We start from the raw sequence: 23,773 nt of genomic DNA, 5'->3' as shown, positions 1-23,773 counted from the left end.
AGTAACTATTAGTTATCAGAAGTTGTTTTTTTTTTCCCCCATGAAGATTTTTCATTAGGTTTAAGCTTTATGGAACCAAATTGCCCAAATCTCTAGAAGTCATTTTTAAATAACCAGCAATTGCTTTTCAGCCTGCTAAAGGACAGGATCACCAGTAGAGTCATTTCTATAAATTAATCTGTAAGGTTAGTGTAACTCTAATCAAGTTTTTAATGGGACTTGTTTTCTTTAGAGTCTAACACATTGATTTCTAAAGTTCAACTGGAGGCCGGGCACGGTGGCTCACACTTGTAATCCCAGCACTTTGGGAGGCTGAGGTGGAAGGATCACTTGAGATCAAGAGTTTGAGACAAGCCTGAACCACACAGTGAGAGCCCGCCTCTAAAAAAAATGGAGTGTGGTAGCATGTGCCTGTAGTCCCAGCTACTTGGGAGGCTGAGGCAGGAGGATCGTTTGAACCTAGGAGTTCAAGGTTATAGTGACCTATGATTGCACCACTATACACCAGCCTGGGTGGCAGAGGGAGATCCTGTCTCTAAGGAAAAAAAACAAAAGTTCAACTGGAAAAATAAATTAATGACAATAGCCAAGAAAATTCTGTAAGAAGACTAAAGAGGGGGACTCATTCTACCAGATAAGAAAACTCCCTAAAAACCCACAGTCATTAAAGTGGAGTGATCCTATAATAGGACCATATATTAGTTCAGTAGAACAGAACAGAATCTGGGAATAGACCCATGTATACATAATATAACCCAACTATTTCTAGGGCCCCATATGGCCTAGTGGATGTAAAACAGAAATCTGACTATGGAAGCCTTGAACATGAAGATCTTTCTTTTACTTGTTCTTAAAGGAGTATATTCATGGATTTCACAAAGTATACTCCCTAAAATATTTTCCAGAAATCTTCTCTAAATAGCCTTCACTCTCCCGCAAGGTGCAAACTCACGGCAGTCTCTATAAATGTGTCCCCATCTCTCTGGTCCTTGTGGTTTTCTAACTTTCTCTTCCCCCACCCATTCCCTGCCCCCCATACATTGTGTTCCCAGTTTGTGACCACCTCCACAGAGGGCAGCCCTTGGGAAGGGTAGTTTTTTCCCCAGTTTGGCTGCTTTTCTGGAGAGCAGGAGATTCTCAGAATTCTGTGGATGGAAATTCCCCAGCAGACTCTCAGAATTCTGATGAGCAAAAATTCCCAACTTCGTTTCTTTGGGAATTTACTGTATCTTAACCCTGCCATTTTAAGTCACTGAACTAGTCAATATATGGTGTTAGGGTTTTTGGCTATCCATTCAGAAGAAATAATGTGACACATTTATATTTTGTAAAATAAGCATTTTGTAAGCATATATTTCAATAGATTAACATACATATGACTGGATTTAGGTCATATATATACATACATAGGAACAATTCTGTAAGTTTATCTCTAAGATTTGGGGTTGAAAGCAGTGAGGGGAGTCTTCTACTTTATGTAGTTTTGAATTGTTTTAAATTTATTTTCTAGCAAATATGTGTAACATTTTAATTTCTTTTAAAATTTCCTTTTAATTTATATTTAGTAAAAATTCACTATTTTGGTAGAAGAACAAGTTTCGACAAATGCAAAAAATGATATAACCAACTCTGGTTAAGATCCAAAACAATCTTAGCACCTCCCCTCGCATCTCCTCCAGCCCCAGCCAGTCCTCCTGTGCTTCCCCTTTGTGGTTAAGCTCTTCCCCGACCCCTAACCTCTGGCAGTCTATTCTCTATTCCTAGTTATGCCTTTCCCTTAATGTCCTATAATAGAATCATATAGCCTTTTGAGTCTGGCCTCTTTCACTTAAGCATAGTCATTTGAGATTCATCCACTATTCATCAATAGTTTTTTGTTTTGTTTTTTGAGACAGAGTCTCTTACTCTGTCACCCAGGCTAGAGTGCAGTGGCATGATCTCGGCTCACTGCAACCTTCACCTCCTGGGTTCCAGCGATTCTCATGCTTCAGCCTCCTGAATAGCTGGTATTACATGTATGCACCACCACGCTCGGCTAACTTCTGTATTTTAATAGAGACAGGGTTTCCCCATGTTGGCCAGTGTGGTCTCAAACTCCTGGCCTCAAGAGATCTACCTGCCTCAGCCTCCCAGTGTGAGCCAATAGTTTTATCCCTTTATATTTCTGAGTAGTATTTCATTGTGTGTCTGTACCCATTTTTGTTTATCCATCCCCAAATGAGGGACATTTGGATTGTTTCCAGTTTTTGGTAATTAATAATAATTCTGCTATAAACATCTGTATACAGGGTTTTGTGTTTTCTTTTCACTTGGGTTAATAGCTAGTGGGGGTTTTGCTAGGTCACATGGTAACTGTTTGTTTAACTTTATAAGAAACCACTAATTCTCTTTCCAAAGAGGCTGTAACATTTTGCATTCTCACCAGCAATGAAGGAGAGTTCCGGTTGCTCCACATCCTCACCAGCACTTGATATTGTCAGTTCATTAAAAACGTCAACCATTCTAGCAGATGTGTAACAGTATCTCTCTGTGGTTTTTAATTTGCATTTCCCTCATGACTAATCATCTTAAGCATCTTTTCATGTGCTAATTTGCCATATATAGAACCTCTTTGGTGAAGTGTCTTTTCAAAACTTTTGCACATTGTTATGGGGTTATTTTTTAATTGTCAAACTGTGAGAGTTCTTTATGTATTCTGGGTAAAAACTCATTTGTCAGGTGTGAGATTTGTCAGGTTTTGCAGTGTGCAGCTTTTTTCATTTTCTTTACAGTATCTTTTACAGAGCAAAAATTGTTAATTTTGATGAAGACCAGTTTTTTGCCTTTTTATTTTATGCATCATGCTTTTGGTGTCATGGCTTAGAGTTCTCTGCCTAACCCAATGTCACAGAGATTTTTCTCTAATGTTTCTTTCTAAAAATTTTATACGTTTGTGTTTCTACTGAAGGTCTATGATCCATTTTGAGTGAATTTTTAAAATAATTTATGAGGTCAAGGCTTTTATTATTATTATTATTATTGTTGTTGTTGTTGTTGTTTTATCTGGATGTCCAGTTGCTCTAGCACCATTTTTTAAAGCAATTTTTTAAATTTAATTTAATTTATTTATTTATTTATTTTGGAAATGGAGTCTTACGAGTGCAGTGGCATGATCTTGGCTCACTGCAACCTCTGCCTCCCAGGTTCAAGGGATTCTTATGCCTCAGCCTCCCAAGTAGTTGGGATTACAGGCGCGTGCCACCACACCCAGCTAATTTTTGTATTCCTAGTAGAGACAGGATTTCATCATATTGGCCAGGCTGGTCTTGAACTTCTGACCTCAAGTGATCTGCCCACCTCGGCCTCCCAAAGTGCTGGGATTACAGGTATGAGCCACCACACCCAGCTTCATTTGTTGAAAAGACTATTATTTCTCCACATTAAATGATGTTTCTTTTAAAAGAATGAATATGGTTCAAGAACCGAAACATCTTTTGACATAAAGGGAGAAAATTGACATAAAAGGAGAAAATTCTCTAGACGTTTGGATTCTGAATGGGCTAAAGAGCCCCCCTTTCCCAGGAGAACACCCGCAATGTTTGTTTTACTAGAAGTGTCATAAAACTAAACATATTTTATACTCAATTTCTGGGATTTCTAGACTGATTTTCTTTGCCTAGCTTTTAGAAGAAGTTTTAACCACTCCTTAACTCCTTGGGATCAAGGGTCAACAAATGATTATTCTTTTTGACAAACTAAACATAAAACAAAACTTTAGAATGAGAATGAAACTTACAACTCATTTAATGTAACTTTCCTTTTAAAAAAATTTTTAAAAAGATACACACCTGTGCAAAATGTGAACAATGCAGAAGTATCATCTAGATTTGGGGATGCCGAGGGACATGGGTTTCCTACTGCTTCTCTGTCCCCTCCTCAGTGTCTTTGGCCGGCTCCTCTTCCTCTCTATAACCTCAGATGCTGACGTGCCCCAGAGTTCAGCCCTTGTATTTCTTCATTTTTTTATTCTACTCACTCCCTTGGTGATCTCGTGCAATTCCATGGCCCAAAATGCCACATAGACTCCCAGGAGCTGTGTCTCTAACCCAGCCTGTATCTGACTGAACTCCTCAACACATGCAAGATGTCTAATAGCAACTTGTCTAACACAGAAATCATGGTTTTCTCATTCAGTCCTGCTCTTTGCCCAGTCTTTCCCATCTTGGTAAAGGGCACCATCCTTCCTCTAGTTGCTAAGACCAAAACATCAGGCCTCTCCTGGCGTCTGTCTCTCTCATACCTGACATTCAGTCCTTCAACAAGTCCTCTCAACATTAACTGTAAAATACACCTCCTCTCACTGCTGTAGCTGCTGCCTCTGGTTTAGAGGAACACAGCCTGGTCTCCTCACTGGTTTCTCTGCTCCCACCCTGGCCCCTGCAGTCCAGCCTCCTTAGGGATCATTAAAGACATCACTCAGATCCTCCTCCCTCAGCTCACATCTTGCCAATGGCTTTTTTAAAAATCACATTTTGAATAAAATCCAAGTGATTTGCCCTGACCTACAAGGCCCTGCGTAATCTGGCTCCGACAGATCTCTTCCCATTTTTCTCTCCTGTGACTTCTGCCCTTGCTTACTCTGCCTTTCTGCTGTTCTTTCAACCCATGCTCATTCTGCCTTTAGGGCTTTGTCTTTGCTGGTTCTGGGGCTGGGGTGCTTGTCCCATGCCTTCTCCAGGCTGTCCTCTGCGTGGGGGCGCTTACCTGCAGAAGGGTCATCTTCCCACCATGGCCTTCCCTGACTCCTCATCCCCAATACCTGCCCTCTGCCCCACCTGCCCCATCTTCATACTTTGCTGTATTTTTCATTATAGTTTATCACTACCTGGCATTATTTACATATTGACTTGTTGATTTGTTTGCCGTCTGCCTCCCCAAATGAATGTAAGCTCCATGAAGGTGGGACTTTATAGTATTCATTGCTATCTCCTCAGCTTCCAGAGCAGAGTGTTCCCCATAGCAGATGCTCAGCAAATATTCATGGCTGGATTGAATGCAGGATTAGATGCAGATGTGTAGATTCCTTTTCACCCTGTTTTATTCCAAGCCTTTCCTCAGAGGTTATCACTGTCAATAGTTTGATAAGTAGCTTTCTAGACTTTTAAAAATGCATTTATAAATGCAGACAAAAAAAAAATCATAGTTTTAAAGAATAATACAATTTTTTTTTTTTTTTTTTTTTTTTTTTTTTTTTTTTTGAGATGGAGACTTGCTCTGTTGCCCAGGCTGGAGTGCAGTGGCGCGATCTCGGCTCACTGCAAGCTCTGCCTCCTGGGTTCATGCCATTTTCCTCCCGGGTTCTCCGCCTCCTGAGTAGCTGGGACTACAGGTGCCCGCCACCACGCCCAGCTAAATTTTTGTATTTTTAGTAGAGACGGGGTTTCACCATGTTAGCCAGGATGGTCTCGATCTCCTGACCTCGTGATCCGTCTGCCTCAGCCTCCCAAAGTGCTGGGATTACATCCAAATGATTTTACATCGTGTTTTTCTCAATAATACATTAGGTATTTTCTCGTATTAGTTTATATAGAGAGTATCCATCTATTCATCTCTCTTTCTCATCAGTTTATATCTTATTTTTTTCTTTTTAAGAGACAGAATCTCTGGCTTGGCATGGTGACTCACACCTACAATCCCAATATTTTGGGAGGCTGAAATGGGAGGATTGCTTGAGGCCAAGAGTTCAGAACCAGCCTGGGCAACAGAGACCCTGTCTCTATTTTAAAAAAAAAAAAAAAAGAAAAAAAAAAAAAAAAAAAAGAAAATAGAGACAGGGTCTCACTCTGTTGCCCAGGCTGATCTTGAACTGCTGGCTTCAAGCAGTCCTCCAGCCTCAGCCTGCCAAAGTGCTGGGATTATAGGCATGAGCCACCACACCTGACCTAGATAGTCCTTTTTAATCGTTACATTGCAGTTCATACTATGGATGCACCACAATTTATTTAATTATTTTTCTGTTGAGAGATACTAATATATAGGTTATTTCCCCCATTCATGATTATAAGCAAGACTGCAGTGAATATGCTTGTATATAAATCGCTGTACACGTAGACCTCAAATTGCAAAACTCCTGTCAGTGACTTGGTAGATACTGCTTTATTTTTCCTCAAAGATTATACTATTTTACACTCCCACCAACAATATATGAATGCCTGTTTCCCCATATGGTTGCCAATGCTAGATATTACCACACTTTCAAAATATTATTCCGTGTTGGGCAAAAAAATGTTTAACTCTTACAAAAGAGGAAGGTGATACAAAGCCTTACTTACAGGTGGATTGTTAGTCATATCCTATAATGATAAGCTTCTTAGTTTCTAGATTACACATTAGCCTGCTAAAGAAAGATAGTCTCTTTTGAAAGAAGTGACAGACTTAAAGGAGTAAGGTGATTTGAGATGAGAAACATCTTATGCCTTTTTAAGAAGCTTCCAACTTCTTTTTCAAGCAGTATCATTTCAGGATGTGTGCTGTGAGATCCAAACCACAAGCCCACATATCCTCATTTTCTTGCTATAAAATATCATTCCCAAGTGATTTTTTTTTTTCTTAAAAAGAATCCACAGCACAAAACGTCAAGTGTTGGAGTTGGCTGGAGAGTTAATGGAAGCTGTAGCAAGTGGTGATTTATTGTTATTTAACCACTTTGTGGTTTCTGTTGGGCCTTGCTAGAAGTGTACTCAAAGAACAAGAGAAGTTATTTGTTTTAATAACTGTGACTGGGGTCCAAACAAAGGCATGGGAAGGAATAAGAAGAGAAATGCCAACCCGGAGAAAAGAGCTGGAACACAGGTAGTACCTGGGTGCTTCTGTGATGTTAGTCGGTTTCAACTCAGAGCTAGTGTGAATGTTGGTTGGCTCAGATGCTGGCCGTGGCCTTGAAGTCACTTTTCAGGGCTGGACTGAGTCCCAAAGGGCAGCCCCTGGGTCTTCTCCATTTTCATCAGATATCAAATGGGAAGGATGAGAGGTCCTTTTGTAGCGTCAGTATATTAGAGTTTGAAGGATTCTTTGGAATCAGCTACTTTTCTTACTCACCTTACAGATGATGAAACTGAGAGATAAAATGATTTATACAGGTAATGATCCAGACATTTTAAGCTCTATGTTGAATAATCAAAGGAAAAAGTTGTTCACTTGAACTTTACAGATTTAACAGATTGTTGGACAGAAAAGGACTTTTGCCTTGAAATTCCTAATGCAGGAGTGGCATGTAACTGCTATGTATGCCACCATACCCTGCCCCGGCCACATGCCCATAGCAGACATTGTTAATCAACCCCAGCATCTTTTCCTCAGCCGAGCTCTGGCCAGCCTGAGAATCCTCCTTAACATAGTGCTGGAGGCGCCAGTCATACCGATCTGACCTTTCATGTTATTTAAAATCTGTTTGTCTCCCTCTTCTAAATGATGTAGCCATGTGATTCATGATGTGCTGATAGCATGGGACTTCAAGCCAGAAGAACTTGGTTTGACTCCTCCATCTGCTGCTTCCTCGTTACATTATCTTAGGCAACTCACTTAACCTTTCTGGGGCAATTCACTCCCTCTGAGATGAGAAAGTTGAATTAAATAATCTTAAAGCATCCTGTCAAGCTCTGAAAAATGCTATGATTCAAGGTACACAGACTTCTCAGGAGGAATTCATAGCTACAAGCATGTCTTTTTATAAAGACCACAGGTGGTTCTCAGGAAGTTTGCATATTACAAATCTATTTCGGGTTTCTGAAATATGTGTTTCTAGCTTTTCCTGACTACTTCTTTTCATCTGCCTGGTCCCGTGGACCAAGAATTTAGGGATTCCGAAGGGAGAGAGAGGGGAAGGATCCGCTTAAAACCAGAGGACTTGCAGGAACCTCTTCTTGGCGGTGGGCTTCATCCTCCCCCACCAAGCTGAGCAGATCTCTGTGCCTGCCCTGCAGCTGTAGGTCTTGAGTTACTTCTCCTTCCCCTTCCTCCATCTGTGCCTCCTTAGGAACAGGGTCCTCCCTGTCAGACCTCAGCCAGTGGCCCTCCACAGGTCCTGGCCTGCTTCCCCACACCGTTCCCTGTGGTGACCTGCCTCCCTGCTTGTTTTCCAGGCTCCCCTTCCCTGCGGGCATATCCGCTCCTCTCGGTGATCACCCGCCAGCCCACCGTCATCTCGCAGCTGGTCCCCGCCACCCCGGGAATCGCCCAGGCACTGTCCTGCCACCCAGTCACTGAGGCGGTCTCTGCTGAGGCCCCAGGGGGCGAGGCCCTAGCCAGCAGCGAGTCAGAGACGGAACAGCCCACGCTCCGACAGAAGAAGCCCCGCCGGAGTCGCACCATCTTCACCGAGCTGCAGCTCATGGGCCTGGAGAAGAAATTCCAGAAGCAGAAGTACTTGTCTACCCCGGACAGGTGAGGACGCAGGGAAGGGACTCTCCGCAGCTCTCCGCAGGGAAGGCCCTTGAGGACGGGAGACTTGCTCCCGTGGTGGGCCATGGAGCCAGAGCACTGTTGCAGTGAGGCAGGACACTGTGGCAGGAATCCACTCCTTGGCTCAAGGCATCTTAACCTTGGTTAACAGAACCCAGCCTATGTGAATCCACCACACAGTCCCTGGAGCCTGCCTGTGGCTGAACTTACACTCGTCACTCTATCTCCATATTTGAACTTAACTATTTCAGTATCATAAACAAGGTCAAGTTTAGCAAATTGTTGCTCACGTGGTCAGCTGGGAAACAGGCTTGGTTTTTAAGCCACTCACTCTTAGGATTGGAGGCAGCAGAACTAGATCTGGAATTAGGATTCATGATCCTTTCAATCTTCTCCACAGCCTCCAGCTGATTCCCCACTGACTCAGCTTGCTGGCCTGGCTATTGCTTGGGAAGGGCTGGAGTGATCCAGTTGAGGAGGTCAGACATGTTGGTGAATTTGATGGAGGTCAAGTCAGAACCATTTGACTGAGACCCAGGAGGACCTGGATGAGAGCCCCTTCTTTGAACTCCTCTGAGATCCATGTTGGGGAGGCTGTGACCCTTGCTTTCTTGGAGGCCTCAATGCCTCACCTCCTTTTCTTTAATTTACTATTTTAACTGGAACATATGCCAGAGTGTGTGTCTGGGCCGGGTATTGTGGCCCACACCTGTAATCTCAGCAGTTTGGGAGGCTGAGGCAATAGGATTGTTTGAGGCTAGGAGTTTGAGACCAGCCTGGGCAACGTTGTGAGACCCCGTCTCTACAAAAATTAAAATATGAGCCAGGTGTGATGGCATGCACCTGTAGTCCCAGCCACTCAAGAGGCTAAGATGGGAGGATCACTTGAACCCAGGAGTTTGAGACTGCAGTGAGAGATGATTGCATCAGATTACATCACTGCACTCTAGGTGAGACCCTGTCTCCAAAAAACAGAAACAAAAACAAAAAAAACAAACAATAGCCGGGTGTGGTGGCTCATGCCTGTAATCCCAGCACTTTGGGAGGCTGAGGCAGGTGGATCATGAGGTCAGGAGTTCAGGACGAGCCTGGCCAAGATGGTGAAACCCCATCTCTGCTAAAAATACAAAAATTAGCCGGGCATGATGGCAGGCACCTGTAATCCCAGCTAGTTGGGAGGCTGAGACAGAGAATTGCTTGAACCAGGAGGCGGAGGTTGCAGTGAGCCAAAATCATGCCACTGCACTCCAGCCTGGGCAACAGAGAGAGACTCGGTCTCAAAAAACAAATTGTGTATCTCATTGTCTCATCTTGTTCTTTCAAACTGACTCTGGAGATGGCCGAGCTAATAATGTGTGATCCTATTTATTGGGGAGATTTTTCAGGTCCTTTTTTCTCTTCTTTTGCCTACTGCCTTGGCCATATCAGGTTGGACACTAGTCCTATCAAAAAGTAAAGGAAGGAACCTCAAATGAATCTCTTAGGCTATGTAGTAGCTCTTTGATACAAATTTAAGTGACAGAGGAGTCTGCATATCACCAACTAAAAGGGGATTTAGCTTCTGATTCTGTTAATGAGGCACCATCAGCTGTTTGGTACGGGTCTTCTGGGTGCCACTGGGGCACTGTGGCAGGGATTATGGGTCCAGAAACAGTCGAGAGAGTCCTGTTGTGACAGAAAGGGATCATAGGGAAGGAACGACTACAGGAACAAAGACGCAGCAAGCCAGGCGCTGGTTCCTGTGAGGTGCTGAGTGCAGTAGGAACACAGGGTATTGCTAAGCGTGGGAGACGGGGTTAGGGAAGGCTTCTCAGAGGAGGTAACATTTAAGAAGAGCTTTGATTCCAGGAGGGACAGGGCGTCCCGCACTGAAGGGTTGGCACATAGAAGGCAAAGAAGCGTGTCTCGTCGGGTATGCGGAGGAAACTGCAAGTAGCCAGGACATCTCCAGCTTAAGGTGTGAACAGGGAAATGGTAGAGGTGAATGAAGGGTGGGAAGGACCTCATATGCCTGGCTGAAATGTGAACTTGGTTGTTTAAGCAGTTGGCACTGCCTTTATGAGCTGGAAGTGCATGACCTGACTTCTGTTCCAGAACTGTCTCTGTGGTGGCACCATAAATGATGGATGAGAGAGGCCAGAGGTGGAGCAGGGACCAGTTAGGAGAGAATCCAGTGATCATCACTGAAGACTTGAATTAAAGGGTGGCAGTGGGAATGGAGAGGCAAGAATAGAGAGGAGGACAATTTTTTTACTATTATTATACTTCAAGTTCTGGGATACATGTGTAGAATGTGCAGGTTTGTTACATAGGTATACACGTGCCATGGTGGTTTGCTGCACCCATCAACCCATCACCTACAGTAGGTATTTCTCCTAATGCTATCCCTCCCCTATCCCCCCACCCCCCGACAGGCCCTGTGTGTGAGGTTCCCCTCCCTCTGTCCATGTGTGAGAGGAGGACAATTTTGAAGAGAGAATTGGCAGAATCAACATTGTGGGAAGAAGCAAGAAGGGGGTTGAGAACTCTGTGGTTTCTGGACTGGGCTAGCAGGGGGATAGGGACACCATGACCTGAAGTTGGAAGACAGAGGACAGAGTAGACTTAGGTGGCGAAAGGTTGAGTTCTGTTCTAGACCTGTGCATTTGGGGTGTCTTTGGCAGATGATGGAGACGGGTCTGTGAACCAGAGGTTAACAGATGGCATCTCCAGGTATGACATGGCTGTTTTCACTTCCCTAGCATAACCCCTGGGTGCATGAACGTGTGCACCCAAGGGAGTGGGCACCACTGTCTAGCATGGTAGCATGGTGGCGTGTCAAATCGGCTTCAGCACGCATGGCTAACATTTTGGGCTGATTTTTCAGAAGTCAGATAATTTTTTTTTCACAGAAATATTAGTTCTTCATAAATCTCCTGGGGCTCCCTGGTACTTGCCCAGGCATCTCAGGTCACCTACACAGGCTTGATTCACTTGTCTGGGAGGACACCATTGGCTGGCATGGAAGCTGCCATCTTCACCCGCCCTCTCAGATGTTCCTCGCCTCCCTACGTGACCAGGGCCATGAGCACTCCCTCCTCCCGCAGCTCTCGCCCTCCTCCTCTGTGTTTGTTTCTCCAGTTTCCTAGGTGACCCCATTTAAGCAAATATGCAGGGAAGTGAGAATTTGTAACGGTGGCAGGTAATGAGAGAAAGCTGATGACAGTGAAGCATGTTTCTGTAGCCAGAGTGAGTCAGGGCTGCATTTTTCCCAAGTGAGCTAACACTGTTTGCTAATGCAGTGGCAGAGCTGTGAACTGAGCCTTCCATTGACTAATGCACCTGATGGCCTCAGGTGAACTGGGCTCGGGAAGGCGCCGCCAGAACCGTGGAGGACCCTTCTCCAGGGAGGCCTGGGAGACCAGAAGTCTGTGGGGTGGCCCCCTGGGTTCTTGGTTCTCAATGAGCGGCTGCTTGGGCAGCAGTGCTGCGTTTGTGGGGACAGCCAAGTGCTGTTGGCACTGGGAATTTATTGGCTTTAGCTTGTTAATCACTTTCAATAAAACTGCCAGCTTCTAGCAGTCCTTCTACAGGGATAACCAGATGGATGTGAGTGCTGATTTAAGACCAGTTCCAGGGTGCCCTGAAGGAAGACTCTGTATTATTGGGGCTTTAAATTATGCAGCCTGGTCAGAGCAGGGCGACCGGGCAGCTGCACCTGAGACCGTCAGGGCCGGTCCCTGCGGGCCTCCCTGATGGTTAGAGCGCCCCAGATGGAGAGCTGCAGCTGAGAACCCACACCTGAGACTCCCCATGAAGCAGGCAAACGAGACTGCCTGTGGGCCCGAGATTCGCAGACGGTAACCTCAGAAACCCAGGGCCTTTCAAAAAGGGGGGGTTGCTGCCCAAGCCCTGTCAAGGGCAGTTGTCCCAAGTTGCTGCATTCGAAGTCCACGCCGCTTTGCTGAGCAGGGCTGGCGTGGCAGTGAGGCAGCTTATGTTGGCTTAAGGAGGCGGCTGTGCAGTTGGTGCTGAGGTAGACCTGGGGTTCTTACCCTGTCAGGTCAATGGTGGTTGTCTCAAGGACTGACGTTGGAAGCCTGGCTACAGACTTCCCTTTCTCATTCCACTTGTCCCACCTGGTTGTTCGCTGCTTCTTGGGATGAAGCATCCCTGTGATTCCCTTTGACAGGTTCAACTTGTGCAGATACAGTGTGGGTGGGGGTGAGCCCCAGCGCAGGAGCTGGTGTACGGGTCAGACATCGTGGGTTTGAATCCTGCCCCACTTCCTAACTCTGTGATCATCTGCCAGAGGTTAGTAAAGGTTTTTTGGGCAGAGCCAGACAGCAAATACTTTACACTTTGTGTGCCATATGGCCTATGACCACTACCCAATTCTGATATTGCAGCACAGAAGTAGTTTATTTTTTATTTATTAATTTTTTACAGAGTCTCACTCCATTGCCTAGGCTGCAGTGCAGTGGCACGCAATCTCAGCTCACTGCAACCTCCGCCTCCCAGGTTCAAGCATTTCTCCTGCCTCAGCCTCCTGAGTAGCTAGGATTACAGGTGCCTGCCACCACACCCAGTTAATTTTTGTATTTTTACTAGAGACGGGGTCTCACCATGTTGGCCAGGCTGGTCTCCAACTCCTGAACTCGGGTGATCCGCCTGCCTCGGCCTCCCAAAGTGCTGGGATTACAGGCATGAGCCACTGTGCCTGGCCTGTTATGATAAAACTTTATTTACACAACCAGGTAGCAGACAGGGTTTGGCCACAGTTGCTGAGAGAGTCTAATCTCTCCAGGTCTCAAATCTCTTATCTGTAAAATGGGAATAATTATACCTACTTCACTGTGTTGTGAATGGGATAGATAAGACAGCAAGTCAGGGGCTTAGCATGCAGCCTGGGATGCCGTGGTGCTCAGGAAATGGTGGCTGTGTTGTTAGATTTAGCCCCAGAAATGGATTTGGCTTTTAGGACTTTACAGAAGACTACAGAGAAGTACACAGTCAGATTAGCAGTAGAATGGAAAGCAGGAAGGGCTGTGGACTTAATGTTTGTTTTGGAATCTTTATAATATTTATAACATTTTAATTGTTATAACAATTTAGGGCAGCTACAGCGATTGAATCAATCCATCAGGAAGTATTTTTTGAGCACCGGTTCTGGATTTAGCAGTGTGATGGGCACTTTCATGGGTAGAAAAGAAGTGGAAGACATAAGCTGCTCTGACTGCTGAGTTAGGGAGGCAGAAATAACACGGTGGGAGTGATTAGAGAACAGTGGGAAACGTGGCACCATCTGGGTGACTGCTGGCCTGTGGGAGGGTGCAGAGGAGATGAGCTGTGGGAGCCAGGAGACTCACCTGCCGGAGATGGGACCACAGCTGGGTCTGGAGTGATGAGTGGATTCCCATCAGCAACATCGGCTTTGCCTTTTGTTTCCAGTTTGGATGTCGGGCCAGAGGGTCAGAATGAATAATCTTGTCAAGCCAGGAAAAGGACTGTGTGATGAAGGCCCGGGCATCCTTCTCAGGTCCCTTGCAGACCATGAATGTTTCAGAATGGGGACTGGCCCAGGTGTCCTCAGCCATGGGCATCTGTTTCTTAGTTTCTCAGCTTCCCAGTTTCCTCTGTTGGATTCTTGGAAGGAAAGAAAAGCGCTTTGGGGAAGACCTCGTTTAATGAGGGAGGTCAGAGCCTTGACAGCCAGTGCTGGAGCCTGTCTGGAGCCTGTCAGCAGGATCCCATCTCTCCCGCTCCTCCCCATCCTGCTCACCCTTCCTTTGTATCTTGTGCCTTCTAGGTTGGACTTGGCCCAGTCTCTGGGACTCACTCAGCTGCAGGTGAAGACCTGGTATCAGAATCGCAGGATGAAATGGAAGAAAATGGTAAGAAAGGAGTGACTAACCATGATCCCATCCCGATAGACGAGGACTTTTCCTCCAGGGCTGTGGGGAGGGAGGCCGGACCATGTGGCAGTTTGGGCTGCGGAGATTGGAAGGCCTTCTATGCTGCTGGCTTGCGGGGAAGCTGTTGGATCTATAGGTCAAGCTATTCCTTTTGACCTGGATTTCCTAAACAGAGGGATATTCTTTTTCTGTTTCGTTAAAAATCAAAGGAAAAAAAAAACTTACAGGCTTTTAACTTGCTAGTTTTTGGTTTTTTTTTATTATTATGCCTTAAGTTCTAGGGTACTTGAGCAGAACGTGCAGTTCTGTTACATAGGTATACATATGCCATGGTGGTTTGCTGTACCCATCAACCCATCATCTACATTAGGTATTTCTCCTAACTTGCTAGTTTTAACCCTACCTGCTAGCCTTTTCAAACAACTTTCTTCTTCCTCCCACCAAGAGCTAAAAATAGAAGTCAGTATTCTTTGTTTATATTGACGTAGAGGATGCATCTGTTCTTTTGGCTGTGCACCCTCTAACGCAGTGATCCTCAAACTTTGGTGGGCATCAGAGTCCCCTGGGTAGCAAGTTAAATGCAGAACTCTAGGCCCCCTCCCAGGATTCTGGCCCCAGAGGTCTGGGCCAGGGCTGGGAATGTGCATGTTAACAAGCCCCCTCGTTATTCTGAAGTGCCTGGTATCATGACCACAGTTTCCATCATCCTGCTGTAGTGCCTAGCTAATGAACATTTCCATCTTTGATTTTTAAGTATTAGAATATATACATCCCTACATCTTCAGGAACTCAATTTCATTATCATTTATTCTTTTCATTTAAGAAAAGCACTGTTAAATCAAAAATTTCCAAAGTAGTCAAGTGTTGCCTTTCTCAGCTTTGTAAACCATTGAGACAAGGTCAAAGCCCAGAGCAAAAGAAAAAGAGGAGGGGTGGTGATAAGGGAAGAAGCGCTGCTCTTCTCTGGAGCCCAGGTGCTACCATGTCACCTGCCGTGGGCTTCTTACCCCCTCACCAAATCTTAGTGGCTCTTTCTCCTCTCGTCCATTCCATGCCTTCATGATGACATTCTAATTTGCTAACCCATCTGGGTCACAAGCCCTATTTCTTGGTGTTTCAGCGCTGAAATATGATGTTTTCACAACAATCAAATAACTAAGGTGTTCTCCCGACCCCAGTTTTCAGGGGGGGAAAAAAAAAAAAGGTCAGCGGACAGATATTTTCTCAGTGCTGTGGTTTTGTCCCATATTGTTCTTTCTTAAACTTTTAGTTCTTGCTATTCCTTGCTATTTTCTGCTAACAATGAGGGGGAAAAAACCCCAAAACAAGTAAATTGCAAATGAATATCAATGGGAAAAATTAGAAAAAAAGTCAACAAGCAGCAATTATTATATTCCCAAAAAAGAATTTCCTGGGCAAATCTTGTAATTTCCTCTGGGGGACCTGACCCTGAAATGAAAGAGTTTTCCAATGGAGGCAACTTGGCTCATGAAGTGCTCACGAATTAAGGCAGAGGTGCCAGTTACGTGTTCAAACACACGGATATCGCATGAGTCAGCACATGTATTTTGTGTCTCTTGTGAGCCATTCCTTGTCCTAGGCACTATAAGAAATAATAAAATAAAATATCACCCTTGCCTTCATGGAATTTATGATCTAGTCAGAGAAACAAGGCCCAGGAGGTAGCTGCTGAGCATGTTATAATTAAGTGCTGGTTGTTGCGGATTTATAAGCCTGTCGGAGTTCAGAAGACAGGTAGTGGAGAAGGTTGCCGGGAGAAGTTGAAATTGAAGGAAGTGGCCGGGCACGGTGGCTCACGCCTGTAATCCCATCACTTTGGGAGGCTGAGGTGGGTGGATCACATGAGGACAGGAGTTTGAAACCAGCCTGGCAAACATGGTGAAATCCCGCCTCTACTAAAAATACAAAATTAGCTGGGCGTGGTGGCGGGCGCCTGTAATCCCAGCTACTGGGAAGGCTGAGGCCAGAGAATCACTTGAATCCAGGAGGTAGAGGTTGTAGTGAGTCGAGATCACACCATTGCACTCCAGTCTGGGTGACCGAGCAAGACTCCATCTCAAAAATAAATAAATAAATAAATAAATAAATAAGTCATAAAAATAAAATAAAAAGAAATTGAAGGAAGAATGGATTTGGTTAAATAGATAGTCTTGCAAACACTCTAAGTACACATGGACACCTTTTAGGGGACTGGTTTCTAAAGAACTAGACTTGGGAGTGAGAAGCACCAGGCCGTGTGCCCATGCTTGCCCTTCCCTGGTTGATTTTGGGCAAGTCCCTTCACTGCTTTCTGTGCAAGATCCACCACCCACCTTCTTCCTCGTCAATCATCAGCCTTGAAATCAATGTCTCCTGAGTAGCAGAGGCATTGTTTAAATTGGTTATCAGCAATCTTTTCATGAGTCAGATGATTAAGGAATTGACAGGCAGCCTCCTCTGCCAGCACCGCCCAGTGCCTGTGGGACAATGTGTGTGCCTTCGCCTGTGACGGTCACTTGTTTTTCACCAGCAGCAGTGTTGCTGGCATGATTTTAGGCCAGTTATTGATGGGTATCAATGTCATGTAAACCAAAATGGAAGTAACTTAGCAGATTTAACCTCAGAGAACATTCTGCAAGCCAGTCACCTTCAGGTCCCTTTAGGAGCCAAGAGGCCCAAACTGTCAGTTCACTTTTGAGTTAATTCATTGAGCATTTAACATTCATTAGGCCCTGGAGATGCAAAGGTAAGACATGAGCCTGTCCACTAGAAAATAAAATTGTCAAAAGGTACTCAGTCAAGTGCGGGAGACAGACCTGCAAATGCATTATTATTACACGGAGCGGTCAGGGCAGCGGCGGGGAGATGCACAGGATCAGCGCAGAGAGTGGAATAGCAAGGCTGTGGTGTGATCCTGATTACTTCATCTAGTTTCCCAGTAAAACTCTTTCAAGGCTATCTCTTTAGGTACTGGGGAGGAAAAGAAAAAGATAATTGGGTAATAAAGATGTCTCAAGGCTAGTAACCTAATTGGAACTGGAAAAAGATTAGCAGTTGATTCTCAGACTTATTCACATGGCTGCCAAGGGTAACCTTGCCAGAACCCAGATAGCATCTCTGACGAGTTCTGACCAGTCAGCACTGGTAACCTATAGCGGGTTGGGTCAATTTAATCTTGCACATTAAGATGGGATGTGCACCCTCTATTCCATGTCTGTTGGCTTTAGTTCCAGCAGGACCCACAGTGTTTTGCAATAGGCTGAAAGAGCCTCATTATTCGGTGGTCTCTTTGAGCTCTAAAATGCAATTCTGTTCCGTGAGAGCATCCAAACAGATACCTCCTTTCTCTCCTAGTCACAGAATTGGGTGGGCCCCACACTATGCATGGTCACTCTCTTTCCCGTGAATAGTCCCCAGGTAGTTAACAACTCCATGAATTGTTACCAGTAGCTCTCTGTGTCATCTTGGGCAGGTTACTTAACCTCTGCGTGCCTGTTTCCTCTGCAGTAAAAGGCCTAACACGTACCTCGTAGGGTTGTATTATTAACTGAGCTAATCTCTGTGAAACACGTAAATAGGACCTGCCATATAGGATACAGCTAAGAGATGTTTTTGCCATTATTATTATCATTATTAGTATTTTTATTACCTCTTCACGAAATCCACGTCTTCAGAGAATCCAAATATTTGGAGGCCAGGAAACACAAGCCAAAAGTGAATTCTGTGAATCTCAGGGTCTCCACGCAGCCCTGAGTGTTTGTCCTTTCTCAGTCCCCACTTCCCAGTCATCTCCAAGTCAGCGCCTTGGCACTGGGGGCCCTGCTTGAGGTCCAGTGGAACATCACATCTTCAGGCTGAGCAAGTCAGCTAAGGTGAGCAGCAGTGTCTGGGAGGAGATTCATGCTGGGGAATCCAAACTTGTTTCTCAGCTTCATGGAAACAGTCATCAGTTATGTGGCCCTCGCTGCCCTATGAAGCTGCAGAGAGAGACAGAGAATGAGGAGGAAAGTTCGCCCCCCACTAGTAAGTCTACTGCCTGGAGTCTGCTGGGAGGTTGGGTAATTGCAAATAAATACCAGACATAGAACAGTGGCCCATTTTACATATCCCTTGCACATTATGCTGAAGGCAATACTGCTAAGGCTGTTAGGTTCAAATGGTCAGGAGGTTTGTGTTCAAATCCCAGCTCTGCCCTTGGCTTGCTCTTTGATACTGACAAACTGTGTCAGCTCAGTTTCCTGTCTGAAAAGTAGAGGGAAGGAGAGAGTTCCTTCCTGCACTGACATTCCCTGCCCCCTACTCAGGCTGCTTGGAGGGAAGCAAAAGGCCCGGTCTTAACACCCTCAGCAACAGAACATCTGAATACCTCGTTTCAGAGTTTGGAGGGCTGTCACCAGGCACGGCTACTAAAAGTGGATGGTGTGCTAGGTGTTCTTCTGAGAGGCAGGAGGCAGCCTGTGGCCTCTTGGACAAGGAACTCTCTGGCTTCTCTGGACCAATGGGACTAAACTGGCTCTAAGAATAAATGGGGAGAGGGCTCCTGGGAGGAGGGACACAGGGTGCATGTGAACGGGCAGCTCCTGATGGAGGGTGGTTCTGAGATAATTGCATGTCTCAGGTGCGCTGGAAGGCAAGGGGCCAGAGGTTGAGTGCAGAGAGCAGCCAAGAGGGTAGTTATCTCCTAATTATTGCTTGTGCTGGAATGTTTTATTCCATTTAGAAAATGGTCTAATTGTTTTGGGGATTTTTTTTTTCCTGCAGTAGGAAAACAGCCAGGTGGGGTCCGTCCAAACCGTGTGGGTGGTGTTCTCTAATTGCTGGGCTGGACTTTCTTTTGCCAATTAGGTGGCTTCCATAGACCTGCCCTTTTCTAGTTTGATTACTACATGGGGCAACTTACTTTTGTATAACCTCTTTCATACTGAGTGGATCTGCTTTCAACATGTAAATTCCATCTTGGCACAATTGGGTGCTTTCAAAAGCCTACACTCAGACTGAAATCAAAATCAGATAATGAACTTACGTGAAAAGAAATACAAGGAACATCTTCTCCCCAGGGGTGGTTTCCGTCAGCATCTCTACCTTGTTAAAGATCCCCTTAATATCTGTGTGTTAGCTGTTCATGTGGAAAGGACAGTGGTTGAGCAGACTTTTAGCTAAAAGGAGGTGTTTACTGAGAACTTCTTGCTTTTCTCACTTTATACACAAAAATTAACGCAAAATGAATCATCATCTAAATGGTAAGAGTGAAAACTATGAAACTTAGAATATGAGTAAGTATTCATGACCTTGGATTAGACAAAGTGTTCTTCGTTATGACAGCAAAAGCACAAGCAACAGAAGCAAACATAAACTGGGCTTCATTGAAATTTAAAAATTTTGTGCTGTGAAGGACATCATTAGAAAAATGAGAAGACAGCCCACAGAATGGGAGAAGCTTACATCTGATAAGAGACATGTATCCAGAATATTTAAAGAACTCTTACAACTCAATAATAAAAAGACAACCAAATTTAGAAATGGGCAAAATATCTGAATAGACATTTCTTCAATGAAGATATACAGCTAGCCAATAAGCAGTATGAAAGATGCTAAACTTCAGTAGTCATCAGGGAAATGCAAAGCAGAACCACAGTGAGATACCACTTCCCACCCTCTGGGACGACCGTGGTCAAACAGACATCAACAAGTGTTGGTGAGGATGTGGAGAACTGGAACCCTCATATGCAGCTGGCTGGAATGTAAAATAGTGCAACTGCTTTGGAAAACAGTCCTTAAAATGTGAAGCATAGAGTTGCCGAAAGATCCCACAATTCAATTTCACTTCTTTCCCATGTTCATAGCAGCTTCATTCACAGTAGCAAGCAACCCACATGTCCATCAATTGATGAGTGAATGAACAAAATATAGTATATATCCATAAAATGGAATATTATTTAGTGACAAATGCTACAACATGGATGAACATTGAGAACATTATGCTAAATGAAAGAAGCCAGTCACAAAAGTGCACATATTATATGATTCTGTTTATATAAAATGTCCAAAAATAGGCACATCTGTAGAGACAGAAAGCAGACTAGCAGTGCCTAGGGCTGTGGGCAGATCGGTTAGGGGTTGGGGGAAAATAGGGACTGACCGCTAATGCTATGGGGTTTCTTTTTGGGGTGATAGAAGTGTTTGAAAATTGCATTGTGGTGATAGTTGTACAATTCTGTGACCATCCTAAAAATCACTGAATAGTGCTCTTTAAATGGATTTGGTATGTGAATTATATCTCAAAGCTGTATAAAAAAAAGTTACGGTTTCATCCTTAAAATTCAGCACCTGGAGGTCCTCTGCTGCTCTTGAAGGAAAGAGGAGCAGTCAATAAATATTTAGGGACTGCATAGAAGTTAGCTGGAAGTTTGATTCTTGGAGTAATGGAGAGAAGCAGGGTTTGTCTTCCAGGAGCTTATATACAAATATAGAAGATAAGATTAAGCTAGGTTTATAAATAGCAAAAATATCTCCCACCCCTAATCATCTGTGCTAATCCAGGTCCTCTTGAAGCCCTTCTCACTAGCTGCCCAGAAAATCAAGGACTATGCCAAGCCAATGGAGGAAGGAGTGTCTATTACATTCCAAAGTAAAATATAAATATTTTTAAACTTATCCCTGTCTACCTCCTGGGACTCTTGTGTGGGTCACAAATTGGGGTAATAAGGGTGCCAGGCCTTTGAAGTCAGCCAAGGCCATTTAGGGTCCAGTTATTTGGCTTCCTTTATATCTTTCCTCGACTCCAGGGAAAGGTTTGTTGAGAAAGCCTAGTTCATTTGGTAACAGTTGTCAAACACCTGGTACGTGCAGGGACTGAGTGAGAGGGGCAGCAGGTAAACATGCAGTGACCATAGTTTCTGAAAAGTGCTCTGGTCGGGACAGTAGAAGCTGCTCCGAGGGCACATGGCAGAGGGCCTTTAACCTAGACCTGGGGGATCAGGAAGGCTTCCAGGAGAAGTTAGCCAGGAGAAGGAGGGTGGATGGTGTATATATTCTGGGCAAAGGAAACCTACCATTCAGGTGCCGTTCTGGTCCTTTCATACACATTATCTGTTGGTCACTCTCACTGTCACCCTGTAATACAAGGTATTATTACTCCTATTTTACAGATTAGAAAACGGACACTTGGGGCCTTTAAAGGACTTTACAAAGACAAAGATGATAAGTGGCAGAGTTGGAATTTAACCCAGTTTTTCTACTATCAAAGCCAAAATGCTTTTTAAACTCTGCTGTACAACTTCTACAAGACTACATGCTTTATAATATATTTTTTCTGATTACAGAAATACTTACGTTTGATCATTGTTGAAAGTTTAGAAAATATAGAAAAAACATAAAGATTAAAAACGATCCGTGATCCTGCAAACAAGGTGGTGTATAGGCTGTCTAGCCTCCAAACTGGATTATGCTAAGAATCTGCTTGTTACAAAACTATGTTAATAATATTTTCCATGTTATTAAACATTCTCCTGTATAGTAATTGTAATGGTTGTCAAGTATTCTGTCTTTGGGATTTACTATAATTCTACCCAATTTACATGGCCAAACCTTTAGGATATCACCCCGCTCCAACTTTTGCTGTTATCACCAATATTGTGATGAGTATTTTTGCAGATCAATCTTTGTCTCAGTCTTAGATAATTTTTTAGAATTTAGCCTAAGGAATTTCTGTGTCAAAAAGCTCTGCATATTTTAAGGCTTTTGATTTGAACTCTTAGGTTGTGTTGAAAAGGTTGTAACAATCACACTTTCACATAGTGTGTTTTTTTCCTGCTTGCTACAAATATTGTTCTTTTTAGCTTGTCAACCTGATAGTTATTGCATTAACATTTTAATTTTCATTTCTTGCCTTATTGTTGAAGTTGAATTCTGAAGCTGCTTATGATTATTGTATTAAATGCCAAAATATATAATATTGACCAAAATGCATTGAACATTTAAAGAATGGAGGTGTCTTTGTAGACCAGAGGTGATGGATTGAGAATATATTTTGCTAAATCCTGCAATTTTACTGCCAGAACAGATGGTTTAGATGCAATGTGAGGTTATACTGGGAGTGGAAAGGCGGAGGACAGGAGTTATTTCTTAGATTTAATAACAATTTTTTACTCACGTAGGTTCTTAAAGGTGGACAGGAAGCACCCACAAAACCCAAAGGTCGCCCCAAGAAGAACTCCATCCCCACATCAGAAGAGATTGAAGCGGAAGAGAAGATGAACAGCCAGGCCCAGGGTCAGGAGCGACTGGAGCCCTCCCAGGGGCAGGAGGAGCTCTGTGAAGCACAGGAACCGAAAACACATGATGTCCCCTTAGAGATGGCAGAGCCACCAGACCCGCCCCAGGAGTTGCCAATACCCTCTTTGGAACCCCCACCATTAAGCTAAAGTAAAACCCTTTTGAGAGTAGAGGGAGACTGGGGAGAAGGGAAAAGAGGGAAGGCAGGGAGAGTAGGCAGAGAAAACTTTCCAGCAGCCCAGTAAACTGGGGGAGAAGAGATCTAGCCATCTCCCTCCCTCCCACAGTTCCCAGTGGCCTTGTCATTGCAAGCATTTGACAAAGACTTGCTTGTCTTGAGCCTTTCTCTTCCTGAAAGGCTGCTTTAGCCGTGGATGCCCTTGATTAAGGGAGAGAGCACCTAGGAGTTGCCTGCCCCAGCTGGGGTGACGGCCGTGGGGCTGGGGCTGGGGCTGGGGCTGGGTCTGTGTTGCAAGCCCTCTCCCAGCATGCAGTGGAGAGTGCTTAGCTCTCTCCCTCCCGACCTCTGGGCAGCCACTCATCAAAGCAGAGAGACGTGGCGGCATGTGGGCAGCATGCCCAGGTTCCTTGCTGACTCAGCACTTACTTATGTAGTTTTTAAAAAGAATTTAATGTTTTCGGTTGTATTTTTTTGTGGGGGTGAGGGTGGGCAAAAACGTGGGGGGAGTTCTGAGTTGTTAGAAATGTTTCTGAATCAAGTTTGTTTGAAGACACGTGTGCCTTTGTACCCATTATAAGATGGTCATGAGACCCAAGAACTGAGAAGCTTTGTTGTTGTTTTTTTTTTTTTTGCTTTATTTACCCATTTATGCCTAGTGTTCCATTATTGGAACGCTAAGCTTGTGGGAGTTATTTCTATCCTACTGCTCAAGGTCATCGCCAAGGTCTGATTTTTCATAAAAAACATTTGTGACCTTCAGCATAAATGGGTTAAGGTGCCATCCCTGAAGCTGCAATGCAGATATGTTCAGATAACTTTTATTTTTTAATTAAAAATAAATCTTTCAAAAGGACTGAGTGTTTTGTGTCTTCTAAGGAGTGTATCTAACCCTTCCCGAATGTGTCCTATGGGAAGGGAGACCCAGAGAGTGAACCAGACTTGGGGGACCACCTTTTCCCCATCTATAAAGCAAAGGATTGGGCCA

General features: G+C 44.4%; 1 protein-coding gene across 1 annotated transcript in view; it reads left to right on the top strand.

Moving 5' to 3' along the window:
* The window catches only part of BARX2 (BARX homeobox 2), an 82,985-nt gene extending 59,344 nt beyond the window's left edge, over positions 1 to 23,641 (top strand). The window contains exons 2-4 of the mRNA XM_011968274.1: positions 8,121 to 8,421; positions 14,228 to 14,312; positions 22,490 to 23,641. Of these exons, the coding sequence (XP_011823664.1) occupies positions 8,121 to 8,421; positions 14,228 to 14,312; positions 22,490 to 22,756 (653 nt within the window). The 3' untranslated portion in view covers positions 22,757 to 23,641. The remainder of the gene's footprint in view (positions 1 to 8,120; positions 8,422 to 14,227; positions 14,313 to 22,489) is intronic.
* The last annotated feature ends 132 nt before the right edge of the window (positions 23,642 to 23,773 follow it).

Source organism: Mandrillus leucophaeus, unplaced genomic scaffold (genome assembly GCF_000951045.1).
Source record: "Mandrillus leucophaeus isolate KB7577 unplaced genomic scaffold, Mleu.le_1.0 Scaffold835, whole genome shotgun sequence".
Lineage (NCBI taxonomy): Eukaryota > Metazoa > Chordata > Mammalia > Primates > Cercopithecidae > Mandrillus > Mandrillus leucophaeus.
Note: the sequence above shows the minus strand (reverse complement) of the source record. Positions and strands in the feature narration are given on the sequence as shown.